At 34.8% G+C, this 18,644-nt stretch overlaps 4 protein-coding genes across 4 annotated transcripts; 2 read left to right on the top strand and 2 right to left on the bottom strand.

Annotated features, from left to right (window-relative positions):
- Positions 1-668: 668 nt before the first annotated feature.
- On the bottom strand, positions 669-3,362 carry LOC107460034 (uncharacterized). Its single transcript, XM_016078355.3, has 6 exons — positions 3,025-3,362; positions 2,591-2,941; positions 2,324-2,431; positions 2,124-2,221; positions 1,849-1,960; positions 669-1,181 (listed from the first exon to the last, which is right to left on the bottom strand). The coding sequence occupies exons 1-6, from the start codon at positions 3,169-3,171 to the stop codon at positions 930-932; spliced, it is 1,068 nt and encodes a 355-aa protein (XP_015933841.1). The 5' UTR covers positions 3,172-3,362; the 3' UTR covers positions 669-929.
- On the top strand, positions 3,333-4,373 carry LOC107460036 (protein RER1A-like). Its single transcript, XM_016078357.3, has 2 exons — positions 3,333-3,730; positions 3,811-4,373. Exons 1-2 carry the CDS (start codon positions 3,333-3,335, stop codon positions 4,052-4,054), a joined length of 642 nt encoding a protein of 213 aa, XP_015933843.1. The 3' UTR covers positions 4,055-4,373.
- A 931-nt stretch (positions 4,374-5,304) lies between these two features.
- On the top strand, positions 5,305-6,117 carry LOC107460037 (uncharacterized). Its single transcript, XM_016078358.3, has 2 exons — positions 5,305-5,573; positions 5,673-6,117. Exons 1-2 carry the CDS (start codon positions 5,462-5,464, stop codon positions 5,936-5,938), a joined length of 378 nt encoding a protein of 125 aa, XP_015933844.1. The 5' UTR covers positions 5,305-5,461; the 3' UTR covers positions 5,939-6,117.
- Positions 6,118-7,940: 1,823 nt separating this feature from the next.
- On the bottom strand, positions 7,941-10,298 carry LOC107460035 (phenylcoumaran benzylic ether reductase Betv6). Its single transcript, XM_016078356.3, has 5 exons — positions 9,985-10,298; positions 9,758-9,892; positions 9,419-9,662; positions 8,486-8,689; positions 7,941-8,386 (listed from the first exon to the last, which is right to left on the bottom strand). Exons 1-5 carry the CDS (start codon positions 10,168-10,170, stop codon positions 8,220-8,222), a joined length of 936 nt encoding a protein of 311 aa, XP_015933842.1. The 5' UTR covers positions 10,171-10,298; the 3' UTR covers positions 7,941-8,219.
- Positions 10,299-18,644: the final 8,346 nt, after the last annotated feature.

Below are 18,644 nucleotides of genomic sequence, written 5' to 3'. Positions count from 1 at the left end.
AACATATAATTAAACATCTTCAAGTTTATAATCAAACATAAAACATAATTCAAAATATAACTTAGAACATCTTCAGTTATCATCTTCATCCTCTTGTAGATCATTAACATCATAGAAATTTGTAAAACAATGACCTTGACAAAAAAAATGTCTGGCCCGACGGGAAAGCCCGCTCCACCAAAGCCCGCCAAAACCCACAAATTAGGCGGTGCAAGTTAGACGAATTTTTAAGTTTGACGGTCTCAAATTTCTAGCTCAGCCTGCCTTTTTTGGCAGGTTACAGAAACCAATCCGACAGATTTCAACCCGTTTACCACTCCTAGTACTAAGTACTAACACATTGTTAAATAATAATAAGAATAATTTGGCTAACTTATGCCTTTAAAAGTATATTTTAAGAATCTAATAATAAAATATTCTAAAATTTTTTATATCAACAATATATTAAAAATATAAGAAAATCTTTGATAATTTTTAGTAAAATATTTTTTATAATATTTTTAAAATACGTTCTTAAAACATATGTTAGCAAAATTCTAATAATAAAATAATAATAATAATAATAATGTTATACACACTATCTTTTTGTATATTTTTTTAAATATTTTTTAATTTTGGTTATTAAAAGTAAATGATAAGTGAGAGAAAAAAAAGTCTCTCTTACAAGAAAAAAAAAAAAAGTAGAGAGAATCATATAAAGCTAGAATGACAGTTCATAGTGTCATCAAATTTTGTTTCCGTTAACATTACCTGCTAACCCAGCTAGATTATCAAGCCAGGCATAAATTAGAGCTATATATAGTAAAGTTGTCGAAAAAGGCCATGCATTTGCCAGCTGAATAAGAACAAAATTTTGAGGGAGAAAAGTGAAAAAAAAAAATGCAAGAAGGAACGGGCGCCTGAAGTTTATTCCACTTCACTGCCGCTGTTCATTCGCATATGCCATCAGGCATGTGAAGATCTCTTATCTTCATCTGCTTGTACAGCCATTGCCGATTCTCTAATGTCACCTCACCACCAAGAGAGCGGGTAACAGATCCGCCACTACATGCACCTATTTTGCAACATTCTTCAAGGGACAAACCCTTCACCATTCCATACAAAAATCCACTAGCAAAAAGGTCCCCTGCTCCAGTAGCATCTATTGCTTTTGCTTCTCCTATGGCCGGGACACGTACCATCTAACATGGAAAGAGAAGCATAGTTCATGATAGCAGATAGATATTAGATCATTAACACATGAGCTTTAAACTAGTTGACATTATGATCGAGTGCCACAAATGTAAAACTACCAAGAAAACCTGAACTTTATCTTAATGGTTTCCAGTTTAGATCATAGTGATGTGCCTAATATGCATTCATCATAACACAAATAAAACATTTTTTGCAAATAACTAGTCCCATGCTCCTATTATACATGGTGAATTTTGCTGATAAGGACGATATAAGAGAATGAAGAATGCCTTCGGGCACGGCACACCCTTCTACCTCCCACCCTTATTACCTCTAAAGATTTTGATATATCTCAATTGTTTTGGCAGGCAAAACGCAAATTTTAAACCTATAAAATCTAATGCAAGAAACTAAATAAAATAAAATCCCAGCCGGAAAGCTTCATGAATCAGATCCTGATATGCACTATATTGGGAGGCAATGGCTTGAGAACAAATTCCTGCAGTGTGAACCAAACTACCATGATTGTATAGTTAGTCATGGTCTCCAAGTGATCAACGCACAACAACAAACAGTTCATAGCAGAGTCAACTACACATTTTCCAAACAAAGCAAAAGAGAACGAGATCGGGAAAGAAGCCAGCAGAAAAAATTACAATGAGGTGATTTACGTACCTCCTTGCCATGTTTAGCAATGCATCCATTATGGCCCAAAGTTACCACAGCCCATTTGCAATACTTAGCTAGAAATTCTACAGCAGCAACTGGATCGGCATTATGCTCATCCCTAAATGGATGTAATGTATCAAAAGAGTGGAAAAGGACTGGAGAATACATATGAAAATTATGACAATTAATAGCATGGAAAATGGTTTATTTATTCATTTAGGGTTCAGGAACCTCCTATATGCCGCAGGGTACAATCCAAATCCAAATGACATTCACCTCACCTTAGAAGTTCCGTTGCTTCATCCTCATTGGCAAAACAGAGGTCTATATTGCCAGACTCCAATAACTTCATAAGTGGTGGCTTAAATTTCCTCACCATCTTCTCAAAGAAAAGAAGTATTAGAAAACAGTTAGCTTCATTAACTTTTTCATGGAAGAGAATAATAAAAGAAGAAGAAAAACAAATTGTGGTGGTTAGTACCTCAAAACTGGCCAAATCCAAAGAAACAAGAAGACCTTCCTGTTTGGCCAAAGAGATTGCTGCTTGAATAACTTCCAAATTGAGAATTGCATACCTCAAAACCAGCCACTGAAATGTAATATAGCAGCAACTAAGTTCACGGGGAACCCTTAGATGATAATATCTACTGTAACTAGTAGTGGTAGACCTAGTTAGACAGAAGCAAGGATTTATTATGCAAGCAAATGCACATTCACTTTCATGAAGAATGAATTTGATGAAGCAAACCTTGGAACCCTTGAAGTCCTCTCGAACGAGTTCGTGTGCCTGAACTTTGACAGCGTTGGAGAGAGAGGGACGCATAGTACGGTTGCCTGAGTGATCAACCAAGCAGACGCATTGAGCAGTGTGGCCTTTCTTCTTGCGGAGGCAGGAGAGGTTGACTCCATTGAAGCTCATGTTGTTGAGAAAGAGGTTCCCCTGGTGGTCATCCCCGTAGGCAGCAATAATTGCAGTGGTAATTCCGAAGGAAGTGCGCAGGCCGCGGATGGTGTTGGCAACACTGCCTCCAGCGATGGTCTTCTCACCGTGATCCTCTTTCAGCTCTCTCCGTATATAATCAAGCTCTTCAATGCCAACCTGTACGGAACAAGAGCAATAGCAGCAGAATTCTTCATTATTATAAACAAGAGTAGTAAGTAGATTGGAAGAGAGAGACAGACGGGAATGGAGCCACCGCGTTCGCCGGGAATTCCATCGAGGAAGGAGGAGTCAACGAGGGCGATGGTGTCGACCATGGCTGAGGGTTGGAGACCCACCACCATGGAAGCCTCTGCTTCTGCTTCCGGGAACGGTTGTTCGGCTCCCATTGCTGGCTCGCTTCCTACGACCTTGCCGCCTTTTTTCCGCGCCCTAATTCCTAAACCTAATTTGAAATGGGCCGGCCCAAATGAACTGGGCTGGTCTGTTAAGCTAGGAAGAGAAAATTAAAGGAAGAGGAAGATGGGATGCGAATGCAACTAAAAATCGAATGGAAGAAGACGGGGAGGAGGATGCGTCGTCGTCGTTGCCGTCGCCGTCGCGGAGGGTGGCGGGGAGACGTATAAGCAAGTTTCGGAAGGAGTCACGGAAGAAGTTACAGTATTACTTGGATCAGTGGGCCCCACACGCGGGGCAAAGATGGATAGCGACACTCTTTGCTGCTGGGATCTACGTCCTCAGGGTCTACTATGTTCGAGGCTTCTACATCATCTCATACGGCCTCAGCACCTACATTCTCAACCTCCTCATCGGTTTCCTTTCTCCCCAACTTGATCCCCAGATAGATGTTTTGGAACCCAACGACGATCCTCATCATCATCACCATCATCATCATCATCATGATGAGTTCAAGCCTTTCGTTCGTCGCCTACCCGAGTTTAAGTTCTGGTATTATTTCCCTCCACTAGTTCTTTCATTATGCTTTGATATGCGTTCAAATAATTTTGCAATTACATGTATGCACACAGGTTTTCAATCACAAAGGCAGTGTGTTATGCCTTCCTGATGACATTCATATCTGTGCTTGATGTCCCTGTTTTCTGGCCCATACTCCTCTGCTATTGGATTGTTCTCTTCATTCTCACAATGAAGCGCCAAATCATGCACATGATCAAATACAAATATGTTCCATTCAACCTTCATAAGAAGGTGACCCTTCCCCTACCATTGTCACTCATTTGTTTCATTACAATGTCGAGAGTGATATACTGATATCTCTTTATTTGTTCATAGAGGTACAACAACACCAGAAAAAAGAGTGGAATTTCCTGCAAGCCATAATTTCACTTGGCTTCCGACGATGATTTAAATTGTTAGTATAGCTTCTAGTTATTTGTTTGTAGTTGAGGCGCAAAACTAGCTGATACAGCTGGTATCTTCCTTGATTGACTTTGTAATTCTTACAATTATTATTAGGCTGTTACTTTAGCCTTTTATTTCTGGCTTTGTCTGATCTCTTTCATTGTTTGAGACTTCGAAGGAACCTTCTATAGCGTTCTTCACTCTTGATTGAAATGGGAGTTCCAACGTTCGTGACTCTAGATGGATATAAGTATGGATTGTACATGTCTTCATTATTAAGCAAATAAGACAGAGACATTTGGAAAGAAATTATGTTTCTTTTAATCGTAAAAACTGTCAGCAAGCAAGCATCTTAAGATATCTGCTTTTGGTTTTTAGTGCAACTGTTTTAACCCCTAATGTTATTTTCTTTCTTAGAAATTAGAATGCCGGCAACTTCAACTTAGTTTCGAATCATGTGAATTATTCCATAGGGTGCTCACTTGCCTCAATTACTTGTAGGGGAAAACTCAGGTGCAGTCGATTTCACGTGAAGTTGATAGCTGAGAGCTGTTAGATAAAAATTTAGTCAAATCAGTCAAATCATTTAACCATTCTCAAATATCAACTTCATGTAAAGTAGACTGCACTTGAGTATCCACTTACTAGTATGGGAACACGTCAGAAATTCCTCTAAGGGAGTAGAAATGCAAATATATAAAATTCTATATAGAAAAGTGAAGTATCGAGGTGTTATCTTAAGCTAGTGGATGGTGTTTGACCAAAAAATGGAAAGAAAATATCTGTATGATTAGAAAAAACAACTTAGCAGACTGTTATTATGTCAACCTATAGTGTACGTGCCAATAGTGTTTTTGTTATTGTTATTATTATAAAAAGGTTGCATTATAATGTACTAGTTGGGGGGTAAACATCAATAAGAGAGGGGCACGGGTTTATTAAAAAAAGAAAATAATACTAGAATGAGCGCCAATGGTAGGAAGCCACGAGAGATTCTGACTTGGAATAAACAGCCAACCATATCAATTGCTATAACAACCATCCAACAACCGAGAAAACAAATCACAAGTTTAGTTGTTAATCCTTGACTCTAATACTGGTTTATTTATAATGCATATTGAAAATAATATATCCAATATCAAATTAGTTATTAAATTTTTCTATAGCAGTTATGTTTTAAACATGGCCAGCTATGTTTTGAACCCAAAAACATTGTCTTCTTTTCTTTCTTTCCTTCTTTCTTGTCCTCTTCTCTTCTCTTCCCTGACACATAATAATAGTTATTACAGGTGCATGAAATTGGTGTAGGCGTCACAAATGAGTGAAAAAACTCTCGTTCCAATATTCTTCTTCTGGGCGTTGCTTACAATCATCACACCCACTCTTATACTCTTATCAGAAAATTCAAAGGCTGACCTCGATGTAAATGGTATGCATATCAACATATAAACATGATTTCTTTTTTACTATATTGTGTTTGCTTACTCCTCATTCCTATAATTAATGAATGTTGTTTAAATTTATGTAGGCAACTTTGCAGGGAGTGTGACAGTTACAGAGGGAATGAAGGCGAGAAGAATGATTGGTTACACACACAATTACATGATAACAACAGCACCATTGCCAACCAAGTCGGATGTAGCTGAAGGGGAACTGGCCTCATCACCGGCACCAGCGCCGGCACCAGTTATGGATCATTCACATCATAATCATACAAGTAACAACACCAATGATGGCCTTACTCTCTCCTCCAACAGTACACACATCCAAGTCAATACAAAAGATAGCATATAAACATCAAGTACTTTGCTATCATATATTTATATTACTTTGAGAAAACAAGATTACTTCATTTATTTGTACATATATATGATTTGATATAAATTTGGTGGCTGGAGTGAGTTGTTTACCAAATGTAGTTCTTCTATTGTTGGAATAATTGAAAGAATCAAACAAGAAATGCTGTTGAAATTCTTTCCTTTTCCTTTGATTTGAAAAGAGTTTAATTAAATTCTGTCGCCAACTATTATTGCTATCTAATTATGCTAAAATAAAATAGATTAACAAGTTTCTTTGGCTTTAATTTGTTATGCACTTGTACTTCATATGCCATCATTGCACATCATGGCATGATTGGCCAGCAGAATTGATTCTTACTCCACCTTCCGAAAAGGAATCACAAATTATCATGCTATTGGCAATTGCCAATGTCTAGATAGTAATAATTATTAATCTGTTTGTTAAACTATGGTGTAGGTGTAATAAACTAATAGTTAAGCTTCCCTTCCCATTGGTAAGGCTTTGACTTACTAATGAAGCATCCGGTTATGATTCATGAAATATTGGACACGATATATCATGACAAGAGTCATTATACCATTTACTTTCCTTCAAAAGGTGTAAAGCACATTAAGTGTGCCTTGTAGTAGTTTTGATAATAGAGTTCGGTCATGTTCTCAATTCCATTGATGCTTGTAGATTAATTTATTCTGAGAGGCATATGTATGATTGGAAATTTAATTTGTCCAACTTCTCCGACGTGTTCCTCTACTGTTCCCTCTGATTAGCAAGAAAGGCAAACGAGTAACTAAAATGGCCAATTCTATAGTATCTATGAATTGGTGTCTAAATTTTGCCTAGTTTTATCTTTTATAATAAATTTTTATTTTTGATTTTTATATTTTTTAAATTAAATATTAATTTTTAACCCTTTTTAGTAAATAGACACCAACTTTTAAGCACTATAAGATTCACCAACTAAAATATGTGAAAACCAGAGAGTGGGTGACCTCATAGTCAAAATGTTATTACTTGTAATAAAAAGTACAGGGTATATGGTACTTTTAACTACTTAACCACTCTGTTATGACTTATTGTTAAAGAGTTAGAACTTAGAAACAAGTAGCGTACTGAGATGGACACAGATTCATCGAAAGGTACAATTAAGGTTATTGATTATTGATGCTCTCTACCAACCGCATCTGGTTGTTAAGGCTGGCTCTCGAGGGTGGAGATTCTCCTGCTAAGCTAGTATTGTTCTTTTTTCTTTTATTAGTAGAATTTTCAATTTATTGGTATGTGTCATTTATTTTGGATCTTTGTTTTCTCTGTTTTTGTGGACCTCCACTTCCAATTATTTTCTTCATGCACTCTAGCTCCAGGAGCTGCCAATGCTATTCCGAAGTTTAACTATTAATTGTTCTCAATTTTCAAGTAATTATTATCATTCTTTCGTAGATAAAGGTTAAGTAACCATTTTGCCATTTCTAATTGGAAATTTGGATGAATACTCATGGAAGCAATATTCTTGTTTAGCTAATATCATTAAGTGCGGCAAACAGAAAGGTCTGCATTGAACTAGTCGAGTCCTTAGGACCTTGAGCATTAAAAAATAAATAAAAATAAAAAACTACTAAAAAACATAGCTAATATTAGTCAAATTTAAATTTAGGTTTATAATTTAAAATTTAAGGGTGTAACTTAAAATTTAGAATTTAAGATAAAAAAATTTAAAAAGTTGGCCAAAATGTTAGTTAAAAGAACGTTAATTACTTAGCATTAATATAAAAAAATAAATAATTTTTTGGTAGCGGTGTTATGGTGTTTAAAAAATGATGTCTATTTATTAAAAAATGTTTAAAATTAATATTTAATTTAAAAAAATATAAAAATAAATAATTTTAAAAAAATTAAAACTTACTACAAAAAGTAAGTTAGATAAAATTTAGACACCAACTCATAAACACTATAGAATTGGCCTTAAAAAATAAACCAACACAAGAAGACGAGAGGGAGATAAAGAGAAAAAAGGACATCAATAAGTGAATATTAATGTAACTCATCACTTAAACATATTCTGCACCATGAAATGATCAAACACATTGAACGCCATTTTCACACTAGCTCTTTCTTTTTTTTTCCTTATTTTCTTTTTCTCTTTTGATTTGGTGCACCATAACACAAGAGTCTTACATAGCAAACAAGTAGTTACAAGGGTAGCAGATTGCATCAAACTCCAAAGAAAAATCTGAATTATTTTGTATAATGAGCATCATTCTTTTTTGTTTTTTAGCTGTCAAACGAACTGGTCTAGGTACTCTTCCACGGTGGTGTACTTGACATCTGGGTACAACTCGGAGGCCTCAACCCCAAAAGAAGGCTCAATCTCAAAGTTGGTCTGGTCACCCTTCACAAACACCGAATGGTTGATTGATAATATCACATTGACTGGAATAGGTGCCTCTGTAACAAAACAAAACAGCATATTAATTTATTTGATTGTGATACTAGCACTAGTTTATAGTTTATACTAATTGAAATTAATTTAGGGTGTGGACAGACCTTGAATATCCTTTAGAAGTTTTTCTTCCGGGACATAAGTCTTTTCGAGGGTCTTGCCAATCTTTTTCTCCCACAAGGCAACAAGTTCATTCAACGAGTGAGTGTTCTTAGGGGGTCTGATGTAGAGAACCTTGTTCAGTGTTCTTGGGTCATCCACCGCTCTAATGGTGTAAGTTCCAATGTCTGCCTCGCTGGTAAAAATTGCTACATGTGTCGAAGAGATAAAATAAATGCGTGATGAAATGAACACAAAGACACAAAGATTGTTAATATTGGGAATAAAAACACGAATATAGAAAAATGGGGATCACTTTAATAAAGACATAAAAGATGTCTTTTTTTTAAGACGTGTACACCTGTTATATTATGATTGAAAATCTTTATTAAATTGGTTGAGAGACACTAGAGCTGAGAGAGGGTGAGAGTTTGGGTACGACAGCAGTTACAGGGATGAGAGCTCGAGGTTCAGCATAGTGAGGTAGTGGGAGGAGTTTGAGAGTTAAGGATTGCAAAAACGACCGCGTTTGTGAGAGTGAAAAAACTAAAAAAAAAAATTATGGTTTAGTTCAAGTCATAAAACTTGGTGGATTCGATCAAATCTAATAATAATTATGTTTATTATTATTGTTATAAAAAATTAATTTTTTTTGGTTAAGTAAAAACTTAAAAATAATCTATTCATTTATACGTCTAATAATAATACGACATCTAATATTTACAAAAAAAAATATTTTATGGGTCTTTAATAATATGGCCAATTCTATGGTGTTTATAATTTTGGTGTAGAAATTACTAAAATTACCTTTTATGGTAAATTTTAAATATAAAAAAATTGTTTACTTTTATATTTTTTAATTTAAATATTAAATTTTATCTCATAGTAATTTAGGCAAATATATATAAGCACCTTAGCATGCACCTAATAATATATACCTTTGGGATTTCCGTCGCCCAAGATAATGACTTTGTCTCTGGGAGGAGGAGGTGCGAAGGCACCAGGCTGCACGAGTGTGGGCAAGAAATAGCCAGCAAAGCAGTTGGAGACGACATAGGTGAAAGGTATGCCTTCCGCTTCAATCTTCCTCCGAATTTGTGCTTTTACTTCAAATGCAGATTTTGCTGGCTCCACAGCATGCACACGGTCCACATCGTTGCCAAATTCTGAAGGGAAAAATCTCTGCCAACAAATAAATATCAAACCAATTAAGTTAATTATTCATGGACATCACTCATTCCATTCAAATTCAACAAGTCAAAGTTTATGCCACGAACCTTGATGTTACCAGCTTCCTTAACAGCAGCGATTATCTTGACCTGATCGGCTATCTGCCCGTGACCCACCGTGGATATCACCACGTCAACCTCCTTGATAGCTTTCACCAGCTTCTCATGATCATATAGATCACCCTGCATCCGCCCCATTTTAATTAGTTTCATTACTTCAAATTCATAATCATATCTATAAACATATTACGGGAAAAAAGTGAATAAATTCATACAGGAACTATATGAACTCCCAAAGACTTGAAATGGTCGATGATTTGTGCTTTGGAGCGGTCGGAGATTGTGGATTCCCTAACCAAAGCAAAAGTGGGGTGGCCACCTTTTGCGCTTGCTTCCACTACATGCTTACCGATGTAACCGGTGCCTCCGATGATCAGAATCTTGCTCTTCTCACCAGCCATGTGTATTCTCACTCACTTGATCAATTACTTTTCGAAATGGAATGCAATATGTTGCTCTAGGATGCTTCAATCATTTAAATAGGAAAAGGTTGCCACCATGGATGGGAATCTGTTTCTCAAAGCAAAGGGGTTGGTGGGAACAACAAAACAAATTACCTGCTCTAATTTAAACAATATAGTAAGGCGTGTATTGAGTGTCTTGAATTTTTTTTTTTTTGTTTAAAAATCTTATCTATTTATTGATTTCTTGATAAATCAGTTGTTATATATGTTTCAATTTTCATTATTGGATTACCATATCTCAATATTCGGTTTTCAGCTCTTAATGATTTGTCTGATAATCTTTTTTTTTATGACTTTGTCTGATAATATATAATCTGATATGCTTTTAAAGAGGTAATAACGTGCCAATAAATTATAACTCAAATTACATAATATTTCTATATTCACATAAAAATTATAGATTTGAATCTTTCTAGCTTTGATAAAAAAAATAATAATAACGTGTCGTTCCACATATCAAGCATTTCTACGTATGTTATTTTCAAATAAGTATAATAGGACAATAAATAAATACTAAATAAGATAAATTATGATTATTTTTTATTAATTTTTTTTGTTATTAAACATTTCGAGAAAAAAAATTTAGGAGCCAGCAACTTTATTAAATTTTGACTAATATATAACCAGTAAAAAAAAGTGAACCATTAAATGAAATTTCACATCAATCTTACATCACTAAAATTATCATTAATAACTATTTGATAGTTACAAATCACAAAAATTACTAACCCTACTACTCTCTTTTCAAAAATCTTTAGATGCCGGCAACGGTGCACCCATTAGTTTTCTTTTTTTTCTTTTACAATTTTCCATTAACTTCCTTCATATCCATTATGTCTATTAATAATTTAATATGGCTAATGTGTCTACTTCAATCCGTGCTTAACACGTAAATATCAATTAGCCGAAGTTAATGAAAGACAAACGGTAATAATCCTTAAAAATTAGAAAAAAGTAAAGACAAATAAATTTTTAATTTTTTAATTTAAAAACATATAAATAATTAAAAATATAAAAATATTCTTAATTTTTTAAAATGTAAGATATTTAAATTTTTTCGTTCAAAATATATAAAAACAAATTAATCTCTCAAAAAAACTTAAATGTCTCATATTTTAAAAAATAAGAGATATTTTTATTTTTTTAATTAATCCATAATTTATTTGTCTACAAAATAAAAAGTCAAGAATTTATTTATTGTTTACTCTAAAAATTAATTGTCATCTATTTCTCTTTCAACCACATTTTTTATTTTTTTTAGGATTTAGTTAAAGTATATTTCGAGGTTATTAATATAAAAAATTTATTAAAATATTAAAGATTTAATTATTTTAAAATTTTATTAACTAATGTCTTAAAATCAATTATTAATTAAAATAGCGAAAGAATATATTTTAAATATTTAAATGTTTGAAATCCTTAGAAAGTAGTCAAAGTACAGTGATCGCTAATTTTTTTTTTTTCTTAAATCATTAGGTTATTCTTACATATTGCTGATATTAGAAACTTTCTGGAACGTCCCATCGACTTCCTCAAACAAATGGGTGTGGTTTGCTTGTTAATACTACATTCTAGAACGTCATTTTTATTCAAAATGCTTTGTCGGGTTCAATGCATCTAGACATTTTTGTTTCCGGTCTNNNNTGATGTAAATTAAAATTTTTTAAAATATATAAAATTAAAACAAATAAAATTTAAAAATATTTTTAAAATTTTTAATAATTTTTAAAGACAAAAAATATATATTTTAATATATATAAAAAAGGGGACAAAATATTCCTAATCTTTTATCCATGGTTCTGAGAATTGAATGAATCGGCCAGTTTTATCGGATTAATCGAAAATTGATCAATAAATTAGTTTGAAAGAAAAATATATTTTACCCAATCTGAAATTAAATAAAAATATGACTTCTAAATTAATTCTAACTAATTTAATTTAGTTTTAATAGATTAAATTAAATTTGATTTAAATATTAAATTTCTAAGATTTGTTAATTAATTTAAATCAGATTTAGTTTTCATAGATTAGATTATATTTTATTTAAATTTTAAATATTTATAGATATAATAATTAATTTAAATCAGCTTTTAATAGATGATGTCATATTTGCTTTAAATTTTAAACTTCTAAAAATACTACTAAACAAATCGAAATCAAATAAATTTTTTTTTTGAGAAATCTTAGCAACAAATCAATTTTAAAACTAAACTATTTTAATTGAAATTTGAACTACTAAAGGTAAGAAGTCCGAATTTCGAATCAATTGCCACTCTCATAAAAGCATGGTCATTAACCTTTTTTGCCACGCTTTTGAAGCGTAGTAAAAAAATGTGGCCAAATCTTTATTCACTCGTCACCTACATGAAAGTGTGGCCATTGATCACTTTTGGCAACGCTTTTAAAGTGTAACAAAAAAATCATGGCCATAGACATTTTTTTTTCTTGTAGTGTCCAATGAGAATCAAATTTGAATTTAATTCTGATATGCTCCATAATGTAATTCTTTTAACTTGACTGATTGCACCTTAAGGCTGCAGTTAGAAGGAAAACAGAGACTGAGAAACTAAGAATGAGAGACAGAAACGGCGAGACTGAAACTAAATTAAGTCTCTGTATTATATTTGATATAAAATATATTGGGTTGAATTATATCTCAGTATTATGTTTAATTTAAGATAAATATAGAGATTAAGAGGTAGATTTAGAATTTGAAAAGTTAAATGAAGGTATTTTTTACTTTCTGAAAATACTAAAAGAATTGAAATTTTAGTTCTAATCTCTAACTATCAAATACAATACTAAGTCTCAGTCTCCTAATATATAAGTCTAATATCTGAAAACGAAAGCTACCTAAGTAATTTTCGAATTTAAACTAAATCCAACCAACTTAGAGGCGACTTAGAAAACTCCTGATTGCTTACACTCCATCCAAGTAGCTTAAAAAAATTCATAATCCTTGCTCTCTAAATCGATATAATTGCACTTGAGACGAATTTTTTATTTCTTAAATCTGGAATGTTGACATAATGTAATTATTTATTCTTGAGCATGACAAAATTATTATCTTGTTCCTAAGTTCTATAATGACAAAATTTTCTTCGAGCATAGAAAGATAGTGATACATAATGAATCAATAAAAATAACATATTTTTTGGAGGTTGAATAGGTGTAGGAGAAACATATAGATTTGATTTGTTAGGTATGGTGGTTGCAGAATCATCAGAAATCAAAGCGTGAGCTTCAGCTGCGACGAGAGTATTTATCCATTGTAACAACTCAGAAATCAAATTAGATTGTGGCAAAAGAAAAAAATACTATGAATTCAATTTTAGGATATGGTGGTCGAGTGAGACCGAAAATAATGGATTTTTACTCTTTAGAAAAAGAAAATGGAAGAAGAAAATGAAGAGAAAGAGAAAATAATTAATCTGGAGAATTCTTACTCTGATTTCCTCTTCCTTTGCCACGCTGAAACTGATCCTGAGGTTCTTCCTGAAGCCTCCTTGCCCTTGAGGTGCATATCCTCCTCTCTTGAAACTCTGACCTCTCGGATGAAAATACTTACCACGTCCCTTGCTAGTATTCCCTCCATGAGTGTCTTTGGACGCCGCTACAGTCTTGGCATACTCCTCCACCACCCTTGTCTTGTTCACCAAATCAGAAAAAGTGCGAATCTCCATAGGAGCCACAATAGTCATAATGTTGTCCTTCAAGCCCCTTTGATATTTGATACACTTCCAGCTCTCATAGGTTTTTGGGACACCCTGACACACCCTAGAAAACCTACAAAGCTCCTCAAACTTGCTAGTGTAATCTACCATAGACAGGGAACCTTGCTTCAGCTACATTAGTTCCATCTCCTTTGCTTCCCTTGCAGACTCGGGGAAGTATTTCTTGTAAAAGGTCGTCTGAAAGATGTCCCACGGAACATCGGCATTCTGGAGCTGTAGCAAGCGACATTTGCTTGCCACCAGTGCTGGGCCTCTCTCGCAAGCTGATAAGCGACAAACTCGACATATTGATTATTTGGAACATGCTGCGCTTGTAAAGCATGCTCCATGGTCTGGAACCAGTTGTCCGCTTCTGTAGGATTAGTTGATCCTCGGAAGGTTGGCGGGTGAACCTTGAGGAAGGTCGCCAAGGTCATCGAGACTCCACCCGTGTTATCGTCGTTTCCCTCAGCATTATCATTTGCATTTCCTTCGCCGTTACTGTTTCCGTTTCCGGCTGGTTGGCCTAACCTCTGCACAGCTTGCAGAGTCGCAGCAGCATTAGCCTCCATAGTGTTCGCAAGGTTTGCCATGGCCGCCATGAATTTGGCATGATTGTCAGCCGGTTGCTCATTCCTACTCTCTCGTGAACGTGCTCGACCTTGTCCGCGAGTGGCCATGTAGGGTTCCTGCCTACACTAAACAATCGATATCAAAGTGATCAGTCTCAATATCAAAAGCCTAGTGCTTCAATTATCCTAAATAGGCACTCACAAACAAGCATGCTATGCAATATCAAACAGATAACCACAATCGGTCCATCCCTCAGGCTCACGAGGACAACCGCTCTGATACCACTAAATGTAACACCCTAATTAGCTTAAGTTTTATCTCGCGTCATAAAGCAAAGGTTAATAAGAGATTACGACAGTTCTAAGCTCTTACATATAATATATATAGAAAGAATAGTATAATCTAGAAGCCCGATGAAGAATATAGCTCAAAAATAGGATTTGAAAAGCACAAAACGTACTAGCGAAGCTACTAACTTAAAGCATAAGGAATAGATACAGTATAATAAAATATCATAGTATAATATCATAGAATCTAGCCACGGCTCGCGAAGTTTAAGCTGACTAGTCATATATACAGACAGACAGAAACCTGATAGTAAAAACAGCTTATACAAATTTTATTCTCTCAAATACAAGCCTCTAGGCAAAGCAAAATACAAAAGTGAGAGACATATACAAAATAAATAAAAAGAGACGCAAAAGGTATCCGGATCCTCTGCTTCTGTCACCAATCAAATAACTCACCGAGGTGGGTTGCGACCTACATATGAAAAATACGACAGAAATATGGTATGAGAACCGGAGGTTCTTAGTATGGTAACAGTGCCAAGTGATGTAGGATATAAGACCCCGTGACGCCAAAGGCAATCCTAGACTTCATATCCATCACAAGAATTCAAACTTAAAGCATTCTAAAACAAATAAGCATAATTATGTAAATTTTAACATAACTAAACAGAGTACTATATCTTAGGGGATTTTCTAATCTAAATAAACACTACTATCCCATAGCCTTCACCAGCCTATCCTCTATGCGATCCCATCGTCACCGCCTTCCGAACCTCTTCAATCCCAGTAGAAATAACAATTAATTACAATGCAAGTAAACACAAGTAAAAGCATATAAGGCAAGTAACTCAAGAAGCAATTAGGCATGTTATACAAATAGGCAAACAATTACAAGTCGGCAAAGCAAACAAACAGGTAGAAAATGCACATGATGAATGCCTGTTCTATTGGCTGTGATATCACATTGTCGGTTCAACTGCCAACCCGACACATCTCCATGGAGATGTCGCCCTTCGGAATCATCATATGGGAACCCCCGAGATATAGTGCTCGGATCACTATCCAGGATTTTGCGCCTGTACGCTCTATTGATCCGAAGTGATGCGAGCGGGAAACTCTTGCCACGGACCTCACATCTCAACGCAAGCGAGACGAACCACCGCCCTTACGCCGCTGCCGCTACCTCGACAGGCGGGATCCAACCGCCGTCCCTGCCGGGCGCATAGTATCTCATAATCTCAATATAAAACAGTAGCTCAGTGGTTTTCAGAAAATATTTTCAGTATAACATGGATCTATAATCTCGTTCAGAGTCCTCGGCTCTTTTTAACCACTGTCCATTCACATTTCAATTCCAAACTCAACAATTTATTAGTTCTCACTTCACATACCAGTCTACCTTCACAAGCCATCACACCATCCTCACTACACCCAAAACCTAAGCCACCATTTTCTAAATTTTTTCAAATAATATAATCTAAAATCTTTAAGTTCTTTTCCATGTTTTAAATGTCCAAAACTAGGCCCAAGAGTCTTAAAATGGTGTTATAGAAGCTTACAACATTTTTGGAAAGGTAGAATAGTTGAAAACAAAGTTAAAATTTGAGAAACAGGGCGTGTGCGTACGCACAGGGGTGTGCGCGCGCACGCCCTGGAGAAGTTTCAAAACGTGTGCGTACGCATAGAGGTGTGCGTCCACAAAGGTGCCAAAATTTACAAAGTCTATTCGCTCGCACAACCTGTGCCAGCGCCCCCAACAGACTGGTCTTCCCAACGTGTGCGTGCGCACAGGGCTGTGCGTACGCACAGGTTACAATTTCTCATTGGTGTGTGTGCGCACAAGCTATGCTAGCGCTGCAAGCACACAACCTGCCTCTGTGTGTGCATATGCACAGGTCTGTGCGTGTACACAGGTCAAAACTTTCGCAGGGTTGTGCGTGCATACATACCAGAAATCACAAAATTCTGCAACTTTGCTGAATTTTAGATTTTCAACACCAACTTTGAATGATCATAACATCCTCTACAAAATTCCAAATTTTGAAAACTTTATATTGATTTAAAGGGTTTTCAACAAACTTTATATCTAAACAAATTTCAACCAATTTTAAAAACCGAGGCAAAAGTATTGATCAGACAAAGTTCACCAAAAACCAACTTTTACCCAATTTCACAATTTCCACAATTTCTTGTAAAACACAATCAAAACCATACCAAACCATTCCAAACTCCATTTCTCATCAAATTCAACCCTCTATGTCATTTTACACCAACTTACCACAGTTTTCCTTCACCTTTCATCATCCTCAATCTCAAAATCAATATATCACATTATGATCAATCCTCATTAATATTTTTCCAACCACATTACCAATCATCAACATCAATATCACATATATTAACACAATTCACTTCTCAACTTCACAAATCATTCATCCTCATCATATTATTAACAATCATCATAATCAAACTCAACAATCATCAATTCATCATAAATCATCACATACCATCATTCAACAACTCAACAACCATTCAAATCCAAACCTATCCTATGGGTCACTAGCCTAAGTGTCCATGAATATTATATACTACATAGAGAAAATCGAAATCATACATTGGCCGATTTTCAATGTGTCCAAAACTCAAAATTGAGCACAAGCAAGCTCTCAACCTCAAACCAAGCTTTCAATTCCACTTCAACAAGCACCAATAAGCTCCAAAAGCTCCTAAACTCACAATAATCATGCTATACATATATAAACCATCACAAATCAACCTAGGGCTCAATATAAATATAATCTCACAAAGGTTCAAGAGATCTTACCTTTTCCAATAGCTTTGGAAGCCAAAACCCAATGCTAAGCAAGGATAAGAGTGAACCTAAACACCCAAAAATCACAAAATCTCACTTAATCAAAACCCAAAAATTCGAAATTTTGAGGAGAAGAATTTAGAGGGATTCGAGCTTTTCTTACCACTTTATTGTATGGGTTTTGTAGAGCTCTTCATAAGAAACGCGTAGCCGCAAGCGATGTGGTGATCGGAGCTCTATAGCTCAAGATATGAGCTTGAGAAGATGGAAGTGAATAGTGCTTCTCTCTTCTCCTCTCCCTCTTTTCTTTTAGCTGGGTGTGTGTGTTTGAGTGTGTTATGGTTGTTTGGATTCATTAATGAGTCCTTATATATGTTGGACTTGGGCCCAACTTGGGCCCGGTCCAACCCATTAGTATTTTTAGCTCGTTTGACTCAACTTCGGACAAAACCTTTAAAATTAACGTCCGATTTTTTATTTTTAATATTTTTCTATGGTTTTTTACTGTTTCCACTTTTTCTCGCGCAGCACCGGACAGACTTGAACCGGTTCAACCACCGGTTCACGGTTTTTCACATTTTTTTGCAGAAAACACATTTTCTGGCTCAGAAAAATCCAGTAAGTCCAAAAATCACATTTAAATCCTCAAATTCTCACTCTAACTCTTCGGAATCTAATTTGGACAATTAATTACTTAATTAACCGGTTAATTAGTTGCGGTTCTTACAAGATAAATTACTTAATAAAAATTCGTAAATACCCTCAAATTAACGTATATTCGTAACTAAAATATTTATTTTATTTATTTATAAAAATCCTACATTTAGGTATCTTTTATTTTTGAATATCTTTCTGTAAAACCCGCATTCGCATGTACAATTGCTTTGGGTCATTTACGTTTGGTCTTGGGCCAGCCCGAATTAATAGCAAGAGACAAAACAGTCCACTAGCTAATTAATTTTATTTATAATTAATACCAAAAAAGTGCTAAGTAATGGTTAAGAACCAATGCAAATTTAATGC

Source organism: Arachis duranensis, chromosome 8 (genome assembly GCF_000817695.3).
Source record: "Arachis duranensis cultivar V14167 chromosome 8, aradu.V14167.gnm2.J7QH, whole genome shotgun sequence".
NCBI classification, from domain to species: domain Eukaryota; kingdom Viridiplantae; phylum Streptophyta; class Magnoliopsida; order Fabales; family Fabaceae; genus Arachis; species Arachis duranensis.
The sequence above is the reverse complement of the archived record's forward strand: the minus strand, read 5'-3'. Positions and strand labels throughout refer to the sequence as shown.